Source organism: Astyanax mexicanus, chromosome 11 (genome assembly GCF_023375975.1).
Source record: "Astyanax mexicanus isolate ESR-SI-001 chromosome 11, AstMex3_surface, whole genome shotgun sequence".
Taxonomy (NCBI): Eukaryota; Metazoa; Chordata; class Actinopteri; order Characiformes; family Acestrorhamphidae; genus Astyanax; species Astyanax mexicanus.
Genome location: NC_064418.1, coordinates 38,754,380 through 38,775,051, shown reverse-complemented (window position 1 = coordinate 38,775,051; position 20,672 = coordinate 38,754,380). Strand labels below are relative to the sequence as shown.

At 42.1% G+C, this 20,672-nt stretch overlaps 1 protein-coding gene across 8 annotated transcripts in view; it reads left to right on the top strand.

Moving 5' to 3' along the window:
* Positions 1–20,672, top strand: part of hdac4 (histone deacetylase 4) — a 243,633-nt gene that overhangs the window by 196,859 nt on the left and 26,102 nt on the right. For all 8 annotated transcript variants that reach the window (XM_022680188.2, XM_049485360.1, XM_049485362.1 and 5 more), the window contains 6 exons: positions 1,759–1,805; positions 7,152–7,259; positions 10,303–10,358; positions 12,365–12,452; positions 13,842–13,961; positions 14,432–14,529. In XM_022680188.2, the coding sequence (XP_022535909.2) occupies positions 1,759–1,805; positions 7,152–7,259; positions 10,303–10,358; positions 12,365–12,452; positions 13,842–13,961; positions 14,432–14,529 (517 nt within the window). The remainder of the gene's footprint in view (positions 1–1,758; positions 1,806–7,151; positions 7,260–10,302; positions 10,359–12,364; positions 12,453–13,841; positions 13,962–14,431; positions 14,530–20,672) is intronic.

Here is a 20,672-nt window from a genome sequence, read left to right as displayed (position 1 = left end):
CACAACTTATACAGGTGTGTCCATCTGTAAACCGCCCCCTGAGGTTACACTTCATGATCAATTTGCCTGATATGATCACATTTTACTGTATTTTTTGCACTGTAAGGCGCACTAGAAAGCTACGATAAGTAGACAAAACTATAATAAAAAAAACCAAATGAGTGCTGGATGTTAATCTACACAGATTTCTCTCCGCCTGGGTGCAGCAGCATTAGCATTAGAGGCTAACTGCTAGCACTAATGCCACCCAGCAGCGCTACACTGAGGAAGCCTGAGTGTTCCAGTAAGCAAGGGTGATATTAGCTAGCGGTTTGTCCCATGTAGCTTGTTTTAACACAGTAAACACACAGACTACAGGCCATTAATACCCCTTTGGAAAGAGCTAGTGCTTAACCTTGGTTAGCGGCTAACGCTAATACTTCGGAGAACTAAACTGAAACTTCTGTATAGCGCTGCTCTTTAGTGGAATGGCTTTACAGCTCCTTACTTCCTGACTGGTAAAATTTATACCCAAGGTGCACCGGATTATAAGTCGCACTGACCATTTTCGGGAAAATTAAAGGATTTTAAGTATGCGTTATAGTGCGAAAAATACAGTATGTTTTTATAAAGCTGTATGCAGCCCTATAGCGCTACAGTCTTACAGTAAAGTGTTGCCTCTTCACCCCCTCATCCCTCTCTGCTAATCACGCTAGAGTGCTTCCACCATTAATAGGCCAGTTCCTTCCCAAAGCCGCAACCCCCTCCTTCCCACCTTTTTCAGCAGCGGTCATGATTGGAATCTGCCCCTGAGCTGTCCGTCAAGGCCACCACCACCACCACCGTCACCCCTCTGCCCGGCACACAGTTTTCCATGACTTCAGCCTGCCGTGCTTTCATTCAGCGATTAAACAGCGTTTCAACATAGTGCTTTCATTCAGCGATTAAACACACCCCACGCATGGTTTAACAGCAGGTCCTGTACTACAGCTGACCCACACACACACACGCACGCACATGCGCGCACACACGCACACACACACACACCCTGAGGATTGCTGATTCCGCTCTGATCATGCTGCTGTGTTGAGTGAGCTGATACACATACTCAGCTTACAGCTTGAGAAAGAGAGGAAAAAAGAGATTAAAAAAGAGAAAGAGAGAGAGAAAAAGAGAAAGAGAGATAGAAAGAGGGTCCACAATAGACAGCAAGTACAAACTAAGCATTACTATGGGCATAAGCAACTGTGAGAAGTTAAATAGAACATATTTGAAAATATCTGTACCTGTGAATCTATGCAAGTATAATAAGTCATTGTCCTAAACTCACATTTCTCATCCCCTCTTCCTCGTCCTCCCCATTTCTTTCCCTCCATTCCTCTACCCCATGTTCCTCTCCTTTCTTGTTTTTCTTTTTCTCTCTCCTTCAATCTTTCCCTCTCTCATCCCTCCTCAACTCTTTTATTTCCTTACCTTTCCCTACCCTTTCTCTTCATCTCTGCCTTTTCCCCATATTTCCTCATTCCTTCTTTCTCTTTCTCTATTTGTCTCTCTCTCACCTGCTCTCTCCCTTTCTCTCCATCCTTCACCTTATCCTTCTGTCATCCATCTGTGCCTGTCTCTCTCTCTATATCTATTTATTCCTCTTTCTCACTCTACACCCTTCACCCCATTTATATATTTCACCTCTCTCTCTCTCCATCTCTTTCTTTCTTCTGCCTCTGTCTTCCCATCCCTCCATCTCCCTTCCTCTCTATCTCTCCCCCTCCCTCTCTGTAGGTTCTGTGACACCCATGTTCGTGAGGTTGCCCTGTGGGGGGATTGGGGTGAGTGTTTCTCTCGCTCTTACTCTGGTGTGTAAATAATGCCGCTGTTTGTTCTCCCCTGAGCCCCCCACCCCCAAAACTCCAGCGGCAACAAAAACTGTTGCTGTGCTTTCCGCCGTGCGGGTAATTGTGTCCAGATGTTTTCTATAAACAAGCTGTGTGCAGTGAATATGGGGGTGGTAGTGTGTGTGTGTTTGAGAGAGCACTGTTGTGTGGGGGGGGTATATTTTGAAGTGTGTGTGTGTGCTCTCAGATGGATAGATGGTTGTGCAGTGCTGAGTGGACACTGTGTTTAATACTCTCGCATTAAACCTTGATGAGATAATGAACTTCTCTTTCAGATCGGATTCACCTTACTGTCACATTTTACAGATTAACTTCAAAGGTTAGATAAACCCCTTCAGGAGTGTGAAATTACTTCAGATCTTGACTGGGAGACAAAAGTATTGGGACATCTGCTTATGCTTACTCTGCTTATTGATTCTTCCAAGGGTTTGATTTTTTTTTTTTTTTAAGAGTTTTCTAGATTTTGGAGAATTTCTGTGAGGATTTGATTGCATAGAACAACAAAAATGTTACAGAGGTCAGGAAGTTGGATGAAATTGGATGAAGTTGGATCACAACTCATCCCAGAATTACTGGAGCATCATCATTTCAAAGAACACACTTATTAAACAAAACATCCCACAAACATTTGGGTATACACTGTCTTCAACCAGCTTTAACTTAAAAAATAATAATGCCATAGCTCTAAATAAAATAAGAGACTACTTAAAAATTATGAGTTTCTTTGATTTTACCAAATTTAAAACCTTTGAAATATAATAAAGAGGAAGATTGATGATCACAAGCCATCAAACCAAGCTGAACTGCTTGAATTTCTTTGAACCAGGAGTAGCATAAAGTTATTCCAAAGCAGTGTGTAAGACTGGTGGAGGAGAACATGCCAAGATGCATGAAAACTGTGATTAAAAACCAGGGTTATTTTACCGAATATTGATTAATGAATATTAACTTTTTTTGTGTGTGTGTTATTTGACATCTTGAAACGCTCTCCTGCATCTTTTTTGTTATTTCAGTCATTTCTCATTTTCTGCAAATAAATGCTCTAAATGACAATATTTTATTTGGAATTTGGGAGAAATGTTCAACAATGTTCATTTTACTCAAACATACCTATAAATAGCAAAATCAGAAAAACTGATTCAGGAGAAAAATATATATATAGTGTGCGTAACCGTTTATTACAGTTTATTACACTAATGGTGAGGGTGTATGAATGAAAGAGAGATATGGAGTAGGGGGTGCAGGTTAACCCCGTCAGTGCTGTTGTTTGCGGGTTGATGAATGGCAGGCGGGCCTGGCGGGCTGCTGTGGCGGGCTCAGTGCTGCTTGGTGAGAAACAGAAGGTTTCTGGACTCTTTTATGGAAATGAAACAAAATTGTTGTCTTCCTGCGTCTCCACAGCGAGCCTCCGCTCCCAAAATTAGCCTGTCAGAGTCAGGAGAGACTGCCTTTCTTCATTCCAACACGCTCCACTCTCACCCCCCCCAGTTCTGTCCATTAACAGCCCCCCTCTCCCCCTCACACACATCACACACTCTTTATTACCCTGCGTTTCCTCAAACACACACACAATACATAACCCCCTGGCCTTCTCCCTCAACTCTGCCTCATCAGCTAGTCTCACTCTCTCTCTCTCTCTCACCCCCCTCACCCACTTTCTCCTGCACTCTCACTTTTTCTCTCTTCAGTATGTTATTCTCTCTCACTCTGCTTCATTCTCACTATCATGCTCTCTCTTTCTCTCTCACTTTTTCTTTTTCATTCTTAAACTCTAACTTAATTGTTCTCATTCTTTCACTCTCAGTCTCTCTTGTTCCCTCGTTTTTCACTTTCTTTTGTTTGTACTTTCTCACTCACAGTTTTGGATTATATCTTGCTCTCTTGCTTGCTCTTTCTCATTCCGGTTTTTATGCTCTCTCTTGTTCTCTTGCTTTCACTTTTTTCGCTTACACTCTCACTTGTTCTTTCTCAATCTTGTTTTCTCACATTACCGCTTGGTCTCTTATCTTGCTCACTTATCCTTTCACTTATCACTGTCTCGCTTGTTGTTTCTCATTCTTGCGCTCTCACACTCTCCACTGCTTTCTCTGCTTATCTTGATATCTTACTCTCACTCTCTCAATTGTTCTTTTTCATTCTTACGCTCTTACTCTCTCTCTCTCACTTTCTGACTTGTTCTTTCTCATTCTTGTGCTCACCCTGTCTCTTACATTTTCTTTATCATTCTTGTCCTCTTTCACTCTCGCTTGTTTTTTCTCATTCTTGCACTCCTACACTCTGTCACTTGTTCTTTCTCATTCTTGCTGTAAGATGGCAACTCCTGATGTACCATGTTCCTCAACTCACCCTCTTTCAGTCCTAAAACCTTGCTCTGTGTCTCTGATCTCTCTCTCTCTCTCTCTCTCTCTCTTTCTTTCTCTCTGTCTTTATTTTTTTAACTGTAAATTCACCACAGGCTCCTAATTCGTGACAGAGTAATTCTTGGCCCAGCTTTAAAAGGCTCTTTTTCTTCTTTCTTAGCACTGCCCTTGAGCGCTCATGCCATTGAAGGCTAAATTCATAAATTGCTGTAGAATATGCATGCAGAGAGGGAGCCCCAGGATTTACCCGGCGGATCTCTGGTCTGCTCATGGCCAACCAGAGAGATGTTCACCACCCTGACCTGCACATGATATTACACATGATATCTGTACTGCTAAACACCAATACTGTTCATTAGGGGTGTCACGATTTCGATATTTTATCGAAATCGATCGAAATTATGTCATGGCTTCGAAGTCAAAAAGATGATCGACTATCCCTCCTTCTAAGCTACGCAAGCACGTGCGCGCTACGCAAATGGCGCACCACACTACGCAAATGGCGCATCACAACAACGCAAATGGCGCAGCACACTGTAGCCGATGCCACGGACATTGTGACTGCTGAAAGAGCAGCCCTTTCTCCAGAGAATGTGGACATTCTCATCTTCTTAAAGAAAAACTTGTAAATATAAAAATAACAGTTGTTTTGTCTAGCCTCAAATATGTTAATAGTTTTAGTACCTTAAGGAGCATCTTTCTCTCAGATAAAGTTAATAATATATCTTTGTTAAAGAAAAAAACTTGTCATTCTCAGGGACCGAAAAAGTCTTAGTCTTATTTTTCATGTTTAACTGTTATAGTAGGAATACTCAGAAGAATGTATTCATATACTGTATATATATTGGTTAATTAGAATGCATTGAATGAATTGTTGTATTTGTTTTACACTGTACTCCACTGTATTTCCAGACACCCCTCCTAATAGCTACATTCAGCTACTTTAAGTTGCACTCATTCCTAACACAGAAGAGCAAGTGCACACACACACTTTTCCAGTCCCTGTAGAAAAGTATTGCCAGCAGTAAGGGAATCATGGTATAAAGCACTGATGTTGGAAGAAACAATGAATACGCTGGTGTTCCAATGCTTTTGTCCATATATGCGTGTGTGAGTGTGTGTGTGTGTGTGTGTGTGTGTGTGTGTGTGTGTGTGTGTGTGTGTGAGTGTGTGTGTGTGTGCGTGTGTGTGTGAGAGAGAGACAGAGTTCATGGGCCAGGGCAGAGTAATTGCAGTGTATAGGGCAGGCGTGCGCTGGAATAATGAGGACTGACTGATGAATGAATGTTCTCTGTCTGTGTCCACTCTTGGATATCACACACACACACTCCTCCGGCCAGGCTTAACTCTCTAATGTTTATCCATCATGTCACTGAATGAATGCCCCCATGTTTTCCTGTGCTCTGCTGACACTCAGACACAGCACAGACTCGGACTGCATGTGAGATAACATTTAATACTATTGTAAGTGTGTGTGAGTGTTGGGGTTGTGGTGTGGGTGTGGGTGTGCGCGTGTGAATGTGTGTTCATTCAGAATTAATAATTTTGTATTGATTTTATATATATATATATATATATATATATATATATATATATATATATTATTTATAATTTTTATGCCATTTCTCCCCAATTTAAACGGCCAATTACCGAACCCACTTCCCCTATCACTACTCATACCGCAACACCAGGAGGGTGAAGTCAATCACTATATCTTTTCAAACTGCTGCTGAGGCATTATTGCCAAGTAGCATCACAGCGTGCTCGGAGGAAAGCACAGCTTTGTGATTATGATACATCAGCTCACAGACACCTTGTGCTGATCAACATCACCCTTTGGAGTGATGTGGGGAGAGAGAACCATCTACCCACCCAGAGAGAGCAAGGCCAATTGTGCTCTCTCAGGGCTCCGGTAGCCGATGGCAAGCTTTTTGCAAAGTAAAATTAAGACGTTCATGCATAATAGACAGTAGCAAAAATAGAATATATAAAACAGAGTAAGATGATAAAAATAGAAAATATTATGTAAATAAATAGTTATAATAGTAATTAAATAGATAAAATAAAAAGGCATAAAATATGTTAATGATAGTTTTGTTTTATTTATTCGTTTAACTCTGTTGTCTTTTTTTCTTCTTAGATATTTTGTTAGTTTTTTTATGTTTCAGGGCCTGAGGGACTTCCTTTAGCATTTTTGTATCATGCTGCTGTTAAACATAATTTGGATGCAATGTTCCCCTGGGCTCCTAGATATTTCATAAACATGTTAAACTCTATTGAAACATTCAAGAAATTGTTTTGTTTTTTTTAAAAAAAAAAGAGTATTAAAATGCATTTCTGCCCTGTACATTGCAGCATTGTGTCAAAACCCTAACAAATGATTTAATACTTAAATAAATAAACATTGTCCCATCTTAAAGAGCTAATTACCTGAGTTAATAGGAGCTGAGCATGGTAAAGAAAAGCAATTCAGTGCTCTGATTAAATAAAGAGAACATTACTGTTTTCAGCCATTCACCGTGGTGGTCTCAGTTTACCTGCTGAGCACTCAAAGCCTTACTTTCAAAAAATGTTTGCAGACTCCAGTGTGTGGGGTGTCAGTGTGAATAGCGCAGTCAGTACTGTTTACTGTGGCATCAGCACAAGCAAATATCACAACTCTGCTCTCTGAGCTGTAGTACACTCACCAATCAGTGAACCGCACTAATGGCACAGAGCATTCAGTGAATACTACAAAAGCCTCAGCGTCCAAAGAGCTGTGAGTGTTTTGTCCATCTCACCTAACGAAAGATCTGTCACACATTAGGAAGCCTGATAAGCCTTCCTCCATATCCTTTAACTGAGTGAACCACTCGCTCTGCTTTATTAAAACACTCTGCACTGTTTGTGTGTATTCAGTTCTGTGTTTGTGTTTGGACAGGTGGATAGTGACACTATCTGGAATGAGGTCCACTCGTCTAGCGCAGCCCGCCTGGCTGTCGGCTCTGTGGTGGAGCTGGTATTTAAAGTGGCATCCGGAGAGCTAAAGGTAAGAAAGACCATCTTTATCCTCATTCCTAAAACACACTATCATGTATTGGGCAGTAAATAAACACAGCATTGAGCGTCCACCCCCACAGCTGCACCTGCTGAGCCATCCACCTCAGATCCTCGACCCCAAAGCCTGTCATCTTTCCAATGCAAGCTATATCACCCCAGTGCATCCATTTCTCGAACCGGCCGTCCACCTCCGGAGAGTCTCCACCCTCAGAGGCTGCCTATATTCCAGTTTGTCCACACCAGAGCCAGCAATCACCCCTCCTGGATCAGCCACCACCCCTCCTGGATCAGCCACCACCCCTCCTGGATCAGCCACCACCCCTCCAGGATCAGCCACCACCCCTCCAGAGTCATCACCCCTCCAGAGCCATCACCCTAGAGCATCCAACCCAGATCGAGCAGTCACCCCCAGAGCTCACACCCCCTTCAGAGCCATCACCCCTTCAGAGCCATCACCCCTTCAGAGCCATCACCCCTCCAGGAGCAATCACCCCTCCAGGAGCCATCACCACTCCAGAGCTATCACCCTATAGCATCCAACACAGATTGAGCACTCACCCCAGAGCTCACACCCCCTTCAGAGCCATCACCCTTTCAGAGCCATCACCCCCTTCAGAGCCATCACCCCTTCAGAGCCATCACCCCTTCAGAGCCTTCTCCCCTTCAGATCCATCATCCCTTCAGAGCCATCAGCCCTTCAGAGCCATCACCCCTCCAGAGTCACAACCCGAAGTCTTTAACCCAATGCCTTCACCTTGGAGCTAAGCATTGGTTTTGCATATGTTCTTTTAACAACTTACACCATGTGCCCCTCTCACATATGCTGCATTAATTCAGCTGTTTAATAGTTTCCCAGATAGCTGTGCCACTCAACAACCCTAGGGCCCAGTTGCTCTCATTTATTAGAGTTTATCCTTTTCTGTGTGTGTATGTTTGTATGTGCTGTATGTGTGTGTGAGATCATATGACTCCACTGTTCCCTGGGCATCCTTTCAACTCCATAGGAAGTGACCTGGCAGCAACATAATCTCAATCATACCCAAACACTCCTGGATGTAACCAAACCTGAAGGGAGCATATGAGTCTTAATGCACACACACATTCACTCACCTCAACACTTCCTGCCAGTCATCCTAGTCTAAAATAGACCATCTCAGCAGCAGGCCTTAGCCACAGCCCTGCAGCCCAGCCCTCACGCTCGACAGACACCACTGAGAACGAGCATAAAGTGCAATCTAAACCCCTCTTCCACTCCATCTCCATCTCTTCATCTCTCTCTCTCCCTTTCCCTCCCTCTGTGTCTCTGACTAAAGTGATATCCTCTGGAGTGAGGTAGGAAAACAGCACAGTGCAGCTGCTTCAACATCATTAGGCTGGGGACTCTGTGGAGAGTGTAAGGCCTGGGGTCAGGGCATTAGCAGTGGCTCACACTCTTCAGCATTTTCCAGTATTCCTAAGAGGGCCGATCTAAGCGCGGTGACTTAGAGGCCTCAGCACTTCCAGTGGTCCTCAGGGACCCCCGCATATGTCGAAGAGGCGTCCGCAATACGACAGTCTGCTGACCCTAAATGGAAAAACGATTAAGTGAAAGCTGTGCGTACGGCTTTTACAGTCAAAGGGGTCGGAATGTTGTGAGACGCTCGCTGTAAGAGTGTGTGTGTGTTTTATAGATGTAGCACATACTGTAACATATATAATTGATATAATTGTTTTTCTTTATGGACATTTCAGAACAGTAGGGAATTATTGAATTTGGGGAGAGTTTGATTTCTGAATTTATTTGTCTATTCCTTTTATTGAAATATACTATCAAAAATGTATCATAAAACACTAAGCACTGCCACTATGATCAGGAGATCACCGCTTTGAATCCTGTTCATGCAGCTTGCCATCAGCTGCCAGAGCCCGGAGAAAGCACTATTGATTTTGCTCTCTCAGGGTGGGTAGATGGCGCTTTCTCCCCACATTACTCCAAAGGGTGATGTTGATCAGCAAATAGAGTAGAATATATATATTCTACTCTATTTGTAAAGTTGTAAATAGGGTAGAATATATATATATATATATATATATATATCATAAAGCAAAATACAGAATATCATCGTCATTGTCATGCAAAGAATTTTGCATCTCCAAAAAGACACGTTTACTTTCAGTGGAAGTCAATGTACAGATTTAATTTCAGTTAATTTGAACACATTTATAGTGGACCTTTCATCATAAAATCCTGGCAAATCTTTTTGCTTAACAGTGACCAAATATAAGACATTTAATTTATTGTTAATTTAACATGTTGGTGTAGCTGTAGCTTTAAGGTTGTGGATATGAACTTAAAAGTGAAAGGTGTTCGGTTTGATCCCCTAAAACTCCAACCACTAATTGTCTTTTTTTAATATTATTTAAATCATAATATGTGGTTATACATCACTGGAAAAAAAGAAACCACTTAAAAATGATGAGTTCCTTTGATTTTACCAAATTGAAAACCTCTGGAATATAATCAAGAGGAAGATGAATGATCACAAGCCATCAAACCAAGCTGAACTGCTTGAATTTTTGCACCAGGAGTGGCATAAACTTATCCAAAAGCAGTGTGTAAGACTGGTGGAGGAGAACATGCCAAGATGCATGAAAACTGAGTTATTCCACCAAATATTGATTTCTAAAACTGAAACAACAATGTTCATTTTACTTAAAAATATACCTATAAATAGCAAAATCAGAGAAACTGATTTAGAAACTGAAGTGGTGTCTTATTTTTTTCCAGAGCTGTATATTACAATTTCCTGTAAACAAAACGAGATATACGTTTTTGGGTCACATTGCCCAGCCCTACTGTTCACACTCTCACAGTTTACTATTGTAAGTGTGTTCAATACCAAACATGAGATGTTGAAATTGTGGTATTTTATTGCTTTATAATAATGTGTGTTTAATTCTGATTGATGGTAACTATACATCCACATCTATACAGTGTGTGGTGCTATAGCTGTAGCTAATGCAGCTGTGTGTGTGTTGGTGTGTGGTTACAGAATGGCTTTGCTGTGGTTCGGCCTCCAGGACACCACGCTGAGGAGAGCACCCCAATGTGAGTCCCTCTATTCAGCTTCTCCCACATTAATGCAGCAAACCACATCATACAACGCAGCAGCAGAGCCTCTCAGCCAGGCTTAACGGCCCCGAGTGCTGCTGTGTGCTGAGTTCTAAGTAGCAAATGAACTTGTGCTCATTATTAGTAGGATTTTCTAAACATTCTTCCCTAACAGTTGAAGCTATTGCAAGTGAAACAGAAAACTGTTTATCTGGGCAATGCTTGTGTTATGCTTATTAAACACAATACAATATTATAATAAAATCAAAGCAGGCATTAATTCAGAGAAATAATCAAGAGTGTTTTGTTTTTGAAACTGTATAATTTGTGTTTATGCTTGGTTTCCAATTTCACCTTAAGATTTTGACAATGCAAGACTGATTAGCCAAACCACAAGGGCTTAATTAAGAGTTGTTTGGAAACTGTTTATTGAAAACAAAGAGCACTTAAAATAATAGCTTATTGTGTCGATATTTGTATTTATTCTCATGTTAATGTTTTATGAACAAGTAAACACTTACTGCCCAGAAAGCATTTTAAATAGAATTCAAATTAGTTCAGCCAGGCTGTCACAAAATTAAAACTGTTTGAATTTTTTTTCTAAGATAAAAAACATACGTTAGGTTGTTTAACACTTTTTGGTTTACTTAATAATTCCACACATTAAATTCAGTGTTTTCTTATTATTTAAAAATGTTCTGCATTGTAGATTAATACTAAACTGATCCAAACTATGAGAAAATACGTACAGAATTATTTATGAAACAAAAGTGTTGAACCAGAATCTGCTTTATATTTTAGACAAAGTATCCATATGGCAATATCTTATACCACAGTTAGTTCCCATCCTGCAACGTAATTGACTAAGAAGCGTTCTATGAGTGACGTTATCAGCCGGTAATGCACTGTAATCGAAGCTCTCCATGTATTACTCCACCACATACAGGTAACCTAGCAACAATGCAGCGCTTACAAACCAAACAGCGCAGCTACAAACAGAGCAGCAATGGAACTATTTTAACTTTTGGAGTGTTTATAACCAAACATTGAATTTTCTCATCCCCTTTAACTCAAAATCTTAATAAAGCAATCCTAATAAGTAATAAAGCAGTAACTTTAGTCAAGCTGGGAGTGAGTCTTAGGTGTGTGTGCGTGCGTGCGTGTTTTATAGATGTAGCACATACTGTAACATATATATTTGATATAATTGTTTTTTTATGGACATTTCAGGACAGTAGGAAATTAATTAATTTGGGGGGAGTTTGATTTCCAAATTTATTTGTCTATTCCTTTTATTGAAAATGATATATATTTGTCACCACGTACCTGTGGCCTCGTGCCTAAAATGACAAAGATCTATCAGTGGTTCCAGACCTTTGTCCCTCATATTAAAACTGATTTGTATTGTTTCCCATGTTCAAATAATATTTGAACAGTTTAAAGGGTTAAATTTTTATTTTTATTTTTCTCTAAAGAGAGTTCTGAATGAGATCCATCGTTAGTGCATGTGTGTGTGTGTGTTAGTAAGATTTGAGCTCTGAATACCTGCGGAGTAAGTGATCCGTATTACTGCTTTCCTCTCTCCTATAGAAACTCCTTCCCACAGAACTGGCCTCATTACAGAAAGGTTAAATGGAATTATTGTTCCACAGATGCTGTGGAAAAAGGTTAAATAAGATGGCTGTTGCGATGCTGCGATGAGTGAGAGCCAGGCCCAGCTGAGGCTGTGTGTGTTTTGCTGTCTCTCTTTGGTAAGGGCTGGGGCCCGGGCCAGCGCGCCTCTCACTCACTCTGAAGTGAAGCCAGCGCTCTGTGGGTGAATGGTGTCATTAGTGAAATGGTAGAATCCACTAGGCCAGGGGGTCCACTTAACACACCACCATACACGCCACACTACATGGCACACCAGCTGACATGCTCTCTCTTCCAGCATTCACTCACTCTTTCTTTCTTCTTCTTCTTCCTTTCTTTTCTGCAATTTTTTTTCTTTATGGAAATAACAGGGGATTCTGCTATTTCAACTCTGTGGCCATCGCAGCCAAGCTTCTGCAGCAGCGGCTGAACGTCAGCAAGATCCTGATAGTGGACTGGGTGAGTGCTCTGGTCAAGGTGTTGATATTTAATCACAATGCACATGTACATTGAATTCAGCCCAATAAAGCACCATAACTATTGTGAAGAAAAAATTAAGAATATTTAGGGTATGAAAAAATTGACGTGACTGTGATTTGTGAGTTTATTCTGTTCTGGAGAAAATTAAGAGACCACTTCAGTTTCTGAATCAGTTTTTCTGATTTTGCAATTTATAGGTTTATGTTTGAGTAAAATGAACATTGTTGTTTTATTCTATAAACTACGGACAATATTTCTCTCAAAATCCAAATAAATATATTGTCGTTTAGAGCATTTGTTTGCAGAAAATGAGAATTGACAAAAAGACCTCAAATAATGCAAAGAAAACAAGTTTATATTCATTAAATTTTAAAAGTTCAGAAATCAATATTTGGTGGCATAACCCTGGTTTTTAATCACAATTTCATGCATCTTGGCATGTTCTCCTCCACCAGTCTTACACACTGCTTTTGGATAACTTTATGCCTTTACTCGTGGTGCAAAAATTCAAGCAGTTCAGTTTGGTTTGATGGCTTGTGATCATCCATCTTCCTCTTGATTATATTCCAGAGGTTTTCAATTTGGTAAAATCGAAGAAACTCATCATTTTTAAGTGGTCTCTTATTTTTTTCAGCGCTATTTTAAGAAAAATTATGATTTTATACACATATAACTTTTGGAAGAAGATGAATATGTTCAAGATCTCACAACCACATCATACACCCATGACTATGGTCTAAACCCAAAAAGCATAAAGAATCTAGAACAGTCTCGCCTTAGGATATCAGTCCATATAGACAGTGACAGGAAGCTAAAGGCTACAGTATGTAGGTCAGTGCGTGTCCCTCTCCAGCCTGGCCTGTGGTGGCATGAAACTGGCCCTGGCGCGCAGGAAGCCTGCTGGCGTGATGGCGAGACTCAACTGGGATCATTAGGGCCTCAGGATGCCTTTGAAATGCCCTTAATTTCCTCCTGTCTGTCACACAGCGCTTCAGAAGGAGCGCAGACTGCGACACACAGGGCCTCACATCAAAAGAGACGGGATGAGACAACAGAGCTATTAAATCTAGTCTTGCATTACAGTGAGCTCAGAATAGAATATTTACACTTTTTAATTTAGGTGCCAATATGCAGCAGTGTAGGAATGTGTTTTCCATCATAACATCTGAGATTGACATTGTGTTAAGTAAATACGTAGCTGTGTCGTTTGTGCTGTGAGTCACCTGCCCTACATGTCACATTGTCTTCTTGTCAGTAAACCGAACTATGAGCTAAGACCGCATTCATCTATTTGTATTCATGGTGTCAGTCAGACAGCTGGATAAGTGCTGGTAAATTCTAATTGCTGAAACCACTGTCCTCCTCTAGGATGTTCATCATGGCAACGGGACCCAACAGGCTTTCTACAGCGACCCCAACATCTTATACCTTTCTCTCCATCGCTACGATGACGGGAACTTCTTCCCTGGCAGTGGAGCTCCCGATGAGGTCAGAAGCCGCAGGCGCTGCCGAGACGCAGAGTCATCACACATGGGTTGTGGGGGGGTGGCGAATGTCAAGCTGTCCCCTGAGCAAACACGTGTATTTTTCGTACTCTTATGGCACACCAGTCAGGTTGTAAGGAGCCGTAAACCCAGTTTCTGTTTAGTTTCTCAAGGACTAGCTCAGCACTAGCTCTTTTCCTGTTCAGAGGTGAGTATTATCAGCCTCTAGCCTCTTCCTAACCCTGGCTAGCACTGCTGGAGCAGCATTAACGTTAGCTGCTAACTGCTGGTGTGAGTATATCGGACTGTAGCCTTCTGCTATCCCCGGCTGTAGTCTTTACAGAACTGTAGTTACCGATGCTAAAGCTTGACTCCACTCCAGCTACGGTTCACTTCTGAACATTTACTTAACTATAGCTATCACTATATGATCATTTCTCACTCTGCTTGTGTACATGTGTTCCTCAATACCAGGTGGGCTCGGGACCTGGCCTTGGCTTCAACGTGAACATGGCCTTCACCGGTGGCCTGGAACCTCCCATGGGCGACGCAGAGTATCTGGCTGCCTTCAGGTAATATCCTGATTAGCCTTTACTCCCATTCTTCTTTTTTGCACACATGCTCAAGTCCTAGAGCTTTTTTGTCCATCAGCTAACAAACTGCTTATGATTATTATTTAACATTCCAGTTTTGTTTGGAATTTATAGAATATATAGAATCTATCTGTGTAAACATACACGTACAGATAATGTATTTTGGCTGTATTGTCCACCCTCATCATTACCACTGAAGATAGAACTATAGAGTATAGAGTTTCCTCGTAACAGACAACAAGCAGCTAGAGAGCCCCTTCAGAAGATGTGATCAGCCTAAACCTCACATCTCTGGATGCTTTGTTTCTCGTTTACTGTGTGTAAGCCTGAGGCAGAAAATCAGACAATCCAGACATCCAGCAGCCCTGCTGACCCTCCGAGTTGCCTGCTGCTCTAACAACCAGCGAGTATCGATGGCAGCGCTCTCTTCGTAAGCCTGTTAAAGCCTCCAGGTAGCTAACAGCACATCGTAAATCTGAATTTCAAAGAAGGCCAAGTGGAAGAGGTGTTGTGCTACTGTGCACAAATTTAAAGAGCTACGCTTCCTATAATGGCTGCCCTAACTCCAGCCTGACAGCTGAGGAGAATGTGTCGAGAAAAGCTTCTGCGCGGCGCTCGTGATTTTCACAGGGATTTTAAGCATCTAGAAGAAGTGAGCCAGGGGAAGAAAGGTTCCAAAACAAGGTCTTGTAACAATTTGTTTAAGCACTGCTCATCTGTTGGCCAGTATCTTTTATCTGGGTGCAGAGGCTGATGCTAGTCTTTGAGGACGTGCCAACGGGACTGAGCTCCATTAGCTCTGGTGTCTGGGCCTATTAATAACCCTTACCCCTCCTCTTACGAGTGGGTGAAGGCACACGACCCTTTCGAGACGCCCCTGGCTGGGAGCTTTGAAGAGGGGAATCCGCGCCCAACGCATTCGGTCTGATCCCGCAGGTAGGCGGATGATAAACGGCCCACGGCGGGTCTGCGATAAACCCAGATGATCCGTGCTCATCCCTTTCTTCACCTCCCTCCACTCCTCCCTGTCCATGCCCCAATCAGCTCATCTTCCTGTCTGTCTGGCGCTGTAAATCTCCCCAAGTCGCCGATAAACAGCTCCGCACGCACGGCCTAAGTGATGCCAGCTGCTTTAGACCTGAATCACCCACTGACCCTAGACCATCCCTGCCATTGCCTTTACTGAACGTGGTCCACAAGTACCCACAAGCAGGCTTTTGAAAAGCTAAGGCAGTTAGGATGCAAATATAGTATAAACACCAAAAGGGCATTTTAATCAATTGTATTGATCATATTTGTATTTCTATTAAATATTTAAAGTGGTAGTCTTTATTATTTTGCTTCTAAACATTTCTAAGAGAAGGGGCAAAATATGGTGTGTAAAATGTGTTTAACGGTACCAGTGCTGGAAAGAGCATCCCTGCTAAGCCAAATTTATTTGGCCACGTTACACGCCTTTACGTACTTACACCACACGTACTGCCTCTACAAGAGGATCCAGCTCAGTTTTACTGAATGCGAGCGGCTGGTGGAGCAATGGAGACTTCAGAAGGGGAAACTCAGAGCTCACTAGCTTATTCACACATAGTTAAAGCAAAGAAACAAAGAAGTGAAGTTTCTGACTGAGCTCTCTCTCTCTCACTTCTGAACACACTTACACACCATCATCATCTCTGTTCTGTGAATTGCCCCCTGGAAGATCTGAATTGAACAGCTGATGGTTTAAATGTAAATGATCATGTATGAGAGTTAAGGTTATCAGTATTGCTGGGTGGAATTTGCAGGATTCTGAGTGTTACTGATTGGGATGTTGGAAGATGAATCAGGGTTAGTCAGAGAAGCCCCAGTGTGGCGCGCTGTAGTGTGCAGTGACTCTGCTCTCTCACACACTCAAACCCAGTTCATTGAGCTGCTAGATGACTCACACATATACACACACACACACACACACACATACACACTTACTCCTGCCAGCCCAGCACACTGAGCCCTGGCACTGAGCCCCATACAACCAACCCATTCATACTGATTACTGCACTCTATAGCCAGACCTCCTCGCCTATGCTCTGCTTTTCTTTTTTTTATTTTCTATTCTCATCTCTTCTATCTCATCAGTACCCATCTTCTCTTCTTATCTGTCCTTAGCTTTTCTTCATATCTGTCCTTAGCTTGTCTTGTCTTTACATCTATACTCATCTTTTCTGTCCTCTTCATATTTGTCCTCATCCTCTCTTTCTTATCTATCCCCTCTTTTCTTTCCTGATCTCTTCTCATGTGTCCATATTCTTATATTTTAGGTTCTTCTCCTCTGTTCTCATATTTTCTTCTTTGCTGTACTTTTCTTCTGTCCTCATCTTTTATTTTTTTCCAAACTTTGCCTTTGTCCTCTTCTCTTCAGTCTTCAGTCCTCACCATCTCTTGTGTTCTCATCTTCTCTTCTTATGTGTCCTCATCACTTTTCCTTTGTTTTAATCTACTCTTCTATTCTCTTCTGTACTCCTCATATCTTCCCTCCTTTCCTCCTCCCCTCATGTTATTTTTTCTAACCTCATCTTATCTTCTGCTCACTTGTTTTCTTTTCCTTTCTTTTCCCTTGTCATCCTTTTTTATTACTTCTCAATCATAGTAAGACTGATGATTATGATGATGAGAACAAGACAGGTTCTGTTCATGCTGTAAATTTTGTATTCGGAAGCACAGCTGATGTTGGGTTCATCATTTCTTGACACATCAGTGGGACCAGCAGAGATTTCTGCCATATTGCATGTGTTAGTCAGAGTGTCCCAAACCACTAAAGAGTAGCACTTTGCTCCAGTCGGCAACAGCAACATGATATGAGCCATTAGTGTAATCCAATTTGAACCTAGAATAAGTTTCAGAAGGTGGAGTTCAAGCAGCACAAATCCCTGTTCTCTTTCACACTCTCTCTTTCTCTCTCTCTCACTCTGTCCACAATACACTGGAGTAAAGTCAGTAGAAACTCCACACACACACTTTTCACATCCGCAGCACCTCAGCACAGCACACACCACCGGCACTCTGCTTTCACCAACACACCTGATTCAACACACACAAGACCTGACAATTAGCTGATGCATTGAATCCATGTTTTGGCAACTTTTACTTCCAACTCAACGAGGGAACGCCCTCCTCAAAACTCTCCAACTCTCATTCTTATTTAGTTAGCCACCACCCCCCTACTCTTTAACCCCACTCCACCCCGGCCTGGCTCCTCTGATCAATCGTACAGCACTGCACTATTCTCACAGCCTTGATTTATCTTCCCCCAGAGACTGGGGAGGGAGAGCACAACAGTTCATATATCTCTCCTTTGTCTGTCTGTCTGTTCCCACTCTCTCGCACACTCCTTCCTTTCCCCGCTCTTTCCATCACCTACATCTCAGCCTTTAGCGCTCTCTCTTTTTCTCTCTCTCTCTCGCTCTTGCTCTGTTAGCCATGCTAAATAATGCAGCAGTGATGTAATGATAGAGTCTGAATGAAGACAATCTGTAGTTTTGTAGTCAACTAAACAGAAGAGAAAAGATCAGATAAATAGAGAGCTCCCCTGGTGTAAACAAAAAACATCTTTCCTTTCTTCTTTCTCCCTCTCCTCTCCATCTCCTTCTCTCTTTTCGCTCCCCCCCCCCCTTTATTTTCCTCTCAACTTTGTTTTGAGGGCCATGCGAGACAATGCGTGCCTCGCGGGCAGCACCTTCTTATTCAGCTACAGCCAGTGCCACGTTGCATTTGCAGGGGATCAAGTCTGAGATGAAGAAAGAGGGAGAAAAAAGATAAGAAAATTGGCTCTAATGAAAACCAGAAGCCCGAGCATTCTCGCCATGAACTTGGAAACAGAGAGGAGAATTGAAGTTAATTCAAACCAGCTCTTCGCAATGCCAGATGACAAGGCTTTGAAGTGTTTTTCCCCCCTTCTTTTCCTTTTCGTTCTTTCTTGACTTTTTTTCTCCTTTTTGAACAGGGGGAGAGATTGGAAAAGCCTTTGAGCCTGACAGATAGCCCTGGATAGTATTAACCCTTCGTGGGACCCGTCGCTTTTACAAGCGAGGCCTGTTGTTGCCCCAAACCGCTATTGGCATGCCTCTACTTGGGAATGAGTTGGAATTGCAGGCATGGATCACTTTTTGGACAGCTTGTGGTCCCATGTCCTATTCGCAGCCTCCGCAATTTGTCTCAGTCCGGTTCTGGGGAATCTGAACAGGCTTTTGCTAATTACCGGTCTTAAATCCTAGCCAGCTCTCCTGTGATGGTGTCTGGTGTCTTCTTCGGTGCGGCTGACATTTTCCTCAACAAGATCTTGATCTGTTAATGATCGTGAGAGGAGGATTTAGAAGTCAGTTTTTTTGTCGGGGAGTGGATGAGGATTTAACAAGATGGAGATTTGTGTGTCTGTTTCGGTCTCTTGTCAGAACTATTTGAAACTTTTTGGAACAAATATACCTGCTTTGCTCTAAAAGTTGGTGTGTTTTTCATCTTGGTTTGAAAGAGAAGCTTTACTGGAGAGTTGGATCGATTACTGGTGGTTCCACACACTCAATCCAAAGTGTGTGTTTGTGTGCATGTTTTGGAAAAAGTACAGTTATGTTCACAAGTAGGCCTGGCTCCTGTCTGGTGTAGCATCATTGTGTCTTCTTGATAAAATTCCATGTGTTGTCTTCCAACAAGTGGCTCCTGCCAAGCAATGTTCCAGCTCCACACCCTTCCTCCGTCTGACTCTGTCCCGATTGCCCTGCCACCGCCCATGAAAGAGGAGAGAGTAATGAGCGCTTTATCTCTAGGATGGGATACTTGGTGATGGGATATTAGGTGGATTTGTGGGAGGTGCCCATGATTTATAGCTTATAGTCAAAACTTCTGATTCTCATGAGGTTTTACCTTGTTTCTAGTTCCTAGTGTTTGGTGTATTTGGCTGCATTTTGTTTGGTTCAAATGGGCTTAGAAGAGCTTTTCTTTTTTTTTTGTATTCTGTACCTATCCATTTATTTCATAGTGACTAATCAAATGAACTTTGCCAAAGACGTCAAAGACGTCTGGAGAATTGACTCTCATTTCTCATTTGAGGTAATGCTTGACTAAGTGCTTGGAGCAAAACAAGTCAGGAACCTTTGTGATTTTCACCAGGCTGAGTGATTCATACTTTACTGAGCATTTCTTGAGAAGCAGAATTGAGGAGTGGGTGCTTTTTTATCTCCAATTAGAAGAAGCACTGTTGCCCCAGCGAGGGGGAATGGTCTGGGTTAAGATTTCTCATGGTTTTCTGAGAAGGGTGAGTGTTTAACTGTGAGGAGGGGTAGGATCATCCCTGAGGTTAGGTCTGTTGGGGTGTCTCATGGTTTTTTAAGAAGCTCTTGGGTAAGAGACGAAAGCCCGTACAGAGTCACTGTGTGTTCCTCTGGCACTGGTTAAACCGCTGAGAGAAGCACAGTGTGTACTTTCGGCAGTCCTGTAGGGGTACTGGCCTACAGTAACCACTAAACACACAGTGGGATTCTGACAGTTATCATTAATTCTGACTCAGAACCAAGTTGGCTAAAGAGCTGAGAGGGTTTCCAGTCGTTTCCCCTTGGCGAATACTTTACTTAACAAAGTTTGCATATCAAGCCTGTTTGAGAATTTATCCAAAAGGTGCATTACACTCTTATGCAGTGTTTTGAAGATCTCATATACTCATATTTTATTCACAATATAACAGAACCTATATCAGATCGCATCTCAAAAAGCTGGTATATGCAACAAAAGGCTGGAAATATAAGTAGTACTATTAAAAAAACAGCTGATCTTACATTACTGGGTATACAAAGAGCAGTCTCAGAGAAGCTAAGATGAGCAGAGATTCACCAATCGGCAAAAAATCTTCCTGAATGTAATTTTTTAAAGAATGTGGGTATCCCACCAACTACAGTACATTGGATGCTGGTGATCTTCAGGCCCTCAGGCCGTAGTAAATTAAGCAGTCATGATTCTGTACTGAAAATCACTGCATGGGTTTAGGAAGATGCAACATGCAGGAACACCATCCACCTTCAGTCCACAAATGCAGGTTAAAGCTGTATCATGCAAAGAGGATGGCATCTGTCAAGACCATCCAAAAATGCCTTCTTCTC